Consider the following 6500-nt stretch of genomic DNA (forward strand, 5'->3'; position numbering starts at 1 on the left):
ATGGAACGGCGAGAAAGGGGAAACCTAACTCTTGTCACCCAGTTTATCCTCTTGGGTTTCCAAGATCTGAAGAATCTACAAGTTCTCCTCTTTCTAGGATTTCTTCTCATCTATATGGTGACAATGGCAGGGAATCTTCTTATTGTCATGCTTGTTATGACCAATCAGCATCTTCACACCCCCATGTACTTCTTCCTTGGCAACCTGTCTTGTTTGGAAATTTGCTATAGCTCAGCCCTGATCCCTGTAATGCTGGACACCCTCTTGAGGAATGGGAAACCCATTTCATTCAGTAGTTGCTTCTTGCAGTTATTTTTCTTTGGCTACTGTTTAGGAGCTGAATGTTATTTGCTGTCCGTAATGTCCTATGATAGATATCTGGCAATCTGTAAACCATTGCATTATGGGACAACTATGAACAATAAGAAGTGTATCCAGTTAGCAGCTGTATCATGGATCAGTGGTTTAATAGGTATTTCTATTATAATGGTTCTGATGCTGCAGTTAACATACTGTGGCCCTAATGAAATTGATCATTACTTTTGTGATACTGTTCCACTGAAAAAACTCTCTTGCAGTGACACAGGGCTAGTAGAACGAGTTAATCTAATGTTGCTATTTGTATACACAATGCCCCCATTTATTCTAACTTGCACATCCTATGTCTTTATCATTGCTGCCATCCTAAGAATCTCATCCAGCACTGGAAGGCAAAAGGCCTTCTCTACCTGTTCTTCTCACCTTATTGTTGTTTCTACTTACTATGGCTCTTTAATGATTGTATATATGCTACCAAGTTCATCTACACTGAACAAAGCTTTTTCTCTCTTGTATACGATCCTTCCGCCTTTAGTCAATCCTCTTATATACAGCTTAAGAAACAATGAGGTGGAAAGAGCCTTGAGAAAAGCTCAAAGCAAGGTGGCTGCTTTCAGAATATTTCACAATGTGTTAACTTATCTGGTTAGTATTAAACACAAATAAAGGGAAGGAAGAAGATGATGGGGTACTACCGATATTACATAGGAAAACTCATGAAAACTGATTCCTATTCTAGTCTTCACATAAGTATTTTGATTACAGTAGAGTCAACTGAAGTTATGCACTCAGTTTTCTTTAGTTTTATTTGAAAACTACTTCTGATAAAGATATTTGGGGCAAAGGTCAGTGCTCTGGTGCCTTTTACCATAGACATCACACTTTCCATATATCTCTATGGTACTCTTAGTGGACAACTGTGTATCCCCCATGGTGTCCTTTGAAAACTGGATTTCCCTCAGGGAGGTCTCTAGTTGTTATGTAACCCATGCTTTTCAGCCCTATGGAGCTGTAGGCAACAACCAAACCATATTTAGGACTTTCTTTGCAGAAGATTCTTCTAAGAAATCCATTTATCCCTATCTCAGGCATTGAGAACTGGACCACAGTGCAAATATAGATGAATCAAAGAGAGAATCTTTCAATGTAGGCATAAGATTTGGCCCATAGTGAATCATTCCTTAAATACAAGGTTGATTTCCCCAGTGGGAGAACCATGCTTCACCAGAGAAGACGCTTTGCAACAGAGGGAAACTCAACCATTATTAGACCAGAAGTCCAAATCTAACCCTAAATGCAACCCCAAATTTAACCTGTTTGCTATACTTTTATCTATATTTATTCCCTTTATATACTGTTATCAGTTATTAAGAGTAAATCTTACATTTAAGAACCAACAGATTCCGTGGCTAGGAACACCACACCCTTTTATTTAATTAAATAGGTATAAATGTGTAATATTTTTAAGAACAGGTTGCCTTTTATGGGTTGTTTATGCAATTTAATGAAATGGAAGAAATAGCCCCAGGTAGATGACTAGAGATCAGTCATAACTTTGAGGCCTTTTTCGCACAGTCTCCTACTCCATATCAGGTCAGGATTGTGTGCCAGATTTAGTGAAGAGTTTCACACATTCTGCTTCTGATCAATTTTTTGGTCCTTCTTTTCTGCCTCTAACACGAGTTTCCTGGATGCCTGATTTTTGTGGTGTCACCTTTTTTGCTCCTTCTTTAAAGCCGCAGCTGTGTGTGTGGAAATCACACATTCTGGGAAAGATTGCCCGCCCCTTGGCAGATCTTCATGCCCACCATTCTCCCTTCCAATGATACATATGGTGATGCTGCGAAACCTTTTCTTGCTACTGCCCACAATGGCGCCTTGCACCTCTTTTTTAAAAAACCTGCATACTGTTTGCGTTACAACGTAATTTCGGGCCATTTCTGAAGTATCATTCCGACCAAATGCCATGTTATTCAGAAACTGCTTGCTGCTCATTGCTGCTGAGCCACAATGGCACCTCGCTACTTTTTAAAAAAAACTGCAAACTTTTTGCATTGCAACATAATTTTGGGCCATCGCTCACCATTTCCGCTGTATCGTTTTGATAAATGCTATTTTGAAATTGATTGCTGCTCATTGTTGCTGATCCTCTGCATCGCCCTGAGAATGTTTTTTAAAATTTTCAATCGTGCTGATTTTTATGTTTTGACTCATCCTGCCATGCATGGAGCACACACATTGCTGTCGAACTTCTTGTTTCACCCTCAGAATTCATCCTTTTAATGGACTCTGCACATTTTGGTGTGTTGTGCTTTGTTAACATTCCCCTGCATTCTGCCACCACCATTTCATTAGCATTCACGCCATCTTTTGCCTCCTTTGCTTTTGCAACTTGAAGCACCTATTGGTTACACTTTGTATAACATAACCATGCATGTAAGGAAAAAGAAAAAAGAAAGGGGTGGAGTCAGACGACTGGAAAAGAGGGAAAGGAACAAAATTTGAGAAGGATTAGTCAATGTGGAACCATTTGCTCCAGACCACACACCAAAGTTGAGGCAATAGTGCAAAAACAAAATTTGAACGGGGGGGAAATCAACCTGCGGTACACAAGAAGCAAACAGTCCAGTGCGGAAAAGGCCTGAGAGACCCCACTTGAAGGTTGGCAAGCCTACTCAGAACAGAAACCCCCTGCCTGTATAATATTTATTTTTATTTAATGGAGACAAATTAACTTCAGAAGATAAAGATCTGTTCCTAGTATTTTTAAAGGTATAAGAAGAAATATCCCATGGAATGAATTTGCAGGGAACTTCACATTGTCTTGTATATTCTATCAACTTCATTGGATACTCCCATTGTCTGTTATCTTGGGAAAAAACCTCTATCAAATTTCTCTGCACCATGAATAATTTTATAAATCTCTATTATGCCCACCAAATCACCACTTTCCTATATTGAAAAGCTCCATTTCTTTAGGTTTTTCTCATGGGGAATGTGTTCCTATCCCTTGGCTGCTTTCTTCATGTTTTATTTATTTATCAATTTACTTTAGATTTATATGCTGCCCATTCCACAAGCAGACTCTGGATGGCTAACAATCATAATACATTTTACAGTTCGGTGGCACTCTGTGTCAAGTCTGCAGATTCAATGATGAGTCGGTGTGGATACAAAGACTCTATTTTATTGATACTGATACTGTGGCCTAAGCCAGTTCTTGAAAAGACTAAAGTACATACAGTAGATACATTGCATATAAGGTATACTTCAAAGGGATTCCTACGGGGAGGGAAGATTGTGCAGAGGACATTCACACATAGATGTTACAAATACATTCTCATGTTGATTAGAGGCCCATTTAGCCTTGATACTCCCAGGCTCCTTCCTCTTCCCCAAGCCTGAGCTGAGAAGGCACAGATAAGACTTTTCATACATTACCATTTCAAAGCAAGAACAGTTCTCTAATGGGAGGGGGGATAGGAGAAGATGAGCTAGCAACATTTGGTTATACTTTGGTTCTACCCAGCATGCTCTTTGTTTGAGCCAGAGTTGTAGACAGACTTGACACTCTGTTTACTTAGAGATGTGCCAGAGCATGGCAGGGAAATCTGAAAGCTAACAATTGGCCAAAAGTACATTAATAGTAAGCCTACTAATCTTAGCAGTACTAATTCAGAGGAAGGGAGTTACATGGAGTCATGACTTCAGGTTGGGACAACCACATAATTTAAAAGTGAAATCACCATTAACACTCTGTGGCTTGATAGAATTGTTCCATAGCTTTTTTTTTCCTGGTATGGACAACTACTTTAGTTTCTACCAGGTCTACCAGTTCTAACATCCAGGTATCTGAGTCTGATCTGTGTTCTTTCTCTACGACAATATCTCCTTTTCATTTTGAAGAGGCACTGGAGAGAGTGTAGCAGCAATTCTCTCCAGTTCTTTTCTGGTCTGTCAGTAACAACCCCAGAGAGATAAACAGATTGAATAATGTGTCTGTGTGTGTGGACATGCACACAGGAATGTGTAAGTGAGGGGGCATGTAAAGTCGAGAAGGATAAGATGGTGATACTTTGTGGGAAACAACATGCTCCCCATGGTGATACTTTGTGGGAAACAACATGCTCCCCATGAGAAATGTAACCATCTCGTCACAAATAAAATAGCCACTGGATAGTCCTAAATATTTACAGTATGTTCCAAAATCAATCTTAACCTCCCACAAAACATTCAGGCACTTCTCTTAAAACATTCTACCAGAGCACAATGTACTTTTGGCACAATAAGTGGAACTTGTAAGAACAATGTTGAAGACAAGGAGAGAAGAAGGTTAAGGAATTAAATATAAATAAAAAGTCACACAATTTCAAACAACCTTTTAATTGGTTGGTTGGCATTAACATTAATAAATGATAAATTGAAGCATAACACACCAAAGTTATGATACTGTTTCCTTTTTGCACCTTTGTTTCTCTCAAATCCAACAACACAAATATCTGATATTTTGTAAACTTGTTTGAGTTTTGTTATATTCTCAAAACAGTTTAAATTTCCATAACAGAAAATAATGATGTGTGTGTGTGTGTGAGGGTTTGCAAGTGGTGCATTTTACTATCAATATGAAGGATTCACATTAGATAACTTTTGTAAACCTGATCAAATACATGGAAGAACAGAATTATTGTTAATCTAAAAATGGTTAAGAGATACCTTATTATTAATAAGGGAGATGTCCATAGTTACCATCAAATAAGTGTAAATCAAGTAAGCAATGAAAATAACAATATAACATGTTTAGACACCTACTGAGATGTAGTGGCCATCATTAATGAGCAGCCATTCTCTACGACATTTTATTTTTCCTACACTTTCCATGAAAATTTTGGGGTTTTAAAGAGAGGAATGTGGAGACATAGTTTCCTGAGTGCCACTTTGACTTCTTTGTTCTTCAAACTGTAAATAAGAGGATTTAACAATGGTGTAAAGACAGTGTAGAAGAGTGACAGGAATTTTTCTGTATCAAAAGAATGACTTGTCTTGGGTTTCAGATACACTGTCATTCCACAGCCATAGAAAGACATCACCACTATGAGATGTGAGGAACATGTTGAGAAAGCCTTGCTCCTTCCCTCTACAGATGGCATCTTTAGAATGGTAGAAGCAATGCATATGTATGAAATGGAAATCAAAGCAAATGGGATTAATCCAAGAAACACTACCTGCAGTTGGGATATATGCTCATTTATAGAGGTGTTGCCACAGACAAGTTTAACCACAGCAGGAAAGTCACAGAAGAAATCGTTGATTTCATTGGAGTCACAGAAAGAAGAGGTGAACACCAGGACAGTTTGGCCAACTTGCATTGGGATTGCAGCCATCCAGGAGGATGCAACCAACCCAGAGCATACTGTATTACTCATAATGATGGTGTAGCGCAGTGGGTGACAAATGGCAACGTAGCGGTCATATGCCATGGCAGCCAAAAGAACACATTCTGCTGCCCCTGTGATAAGGAAGACATTCATTTGAAAGGCACAACTGAGGAATGAAATGGATTTATCCTCTGACAGCAGGTTTTCAAGCATTTTGGGGACAACAGTTGAGGTGTAGTATATCTCCAGAAAACTCAGGTTCCTGAGAAATAAAAACATGGGGCTGTGGAGTGTCTGGTAGACCAATGTGACAATAATTATGAGAGCATTCCCACTGAGAACTGACAGATAGACAATTAGGAAAACAGAGAAGAACAAACCCTCCAGTCCTGGCAAATCAGAGAATCCCAGCAACAGGAAATTATTTAATGTGCTTTGATTTCCTCTCATTTCTCAATCTGGTTAAAAAGAAAAGAAAAGAAAAGAAGCAATAATTTAACAGCAACTCATGAGACATCTAGCATTTCTAAATTTAGTGCCATCAAACAGGAAGCACTATGTAACTGGACCATACTTGAAGTTTTATACATGATTGGGTTTTACAATGAATATCATCTACAGTGTAGCAGAAGCAAAAAAGAAAAAAAGAAGTTCCCTCTTCTGTTGGCAATTATTGAAGCTATGTTCACTCTTAGTTGGATATTGTACTATAGCAATTGTATGATGTTGGATTTCTCTGTGTAGGCATTTTTACCTTGACAACCTTGTGAGGTAGGTTAGGCTGAGAATATGTGACTGGCTCCCAGC

General features: G+C 38.7%; 2 protein-coding genes across 2 annotated transcripts; one reads left to right on the forward strand and one right to left on the reverse strand.

Annotated features, from left to right (window-relative positions):
• LOC132583543 (olfactory receptor 2AP1-like) lies at positions 1–2144 on the forward strand. Its single transcript, XM_060255170.1, has 2 exons — positions 1–921; positions 2061–2144. Exons 1-2 carry the CDS (start codon positions 1–3, stop codon positions 2142–2144), a joined length of 1005 nt encoding a protein of 334 aa, XP_060111153.1.
• Positions 2145–5183: 3039 nt separating this feature from the next.
• Positions 5184–6143, reverse strand: LOC132583544 (olfactory receptor 10AG1-like). Its single transcript, XM_060255171.1, has one exon. It carries the CDS (start codon positions 6141–6143, stop codon positions 5184–5186), a length of 960 nt encoding a protein of 319 aa, XP_060111154.1.
• Positions 6144–6500: the final 357 nt, after the last annotated feature.

This window comes from Heteronotia binoei, chromosome 15, assembly GCF_032191835.1.
Source record: "Heteronotia binoei isolate CCM8104 ecotype False Entrance Well chromosome 15, APGP_CSIRO_Hbin_v1, whole genome shotgun sequence".
NCBI classification, from domain to species: domain Eukaryota; kingdom Metazoa; phylum Chordata; class Lepidosauria; order Squamata; family Gekkonidae; genus Heteronotia; species Heteronotia binoei.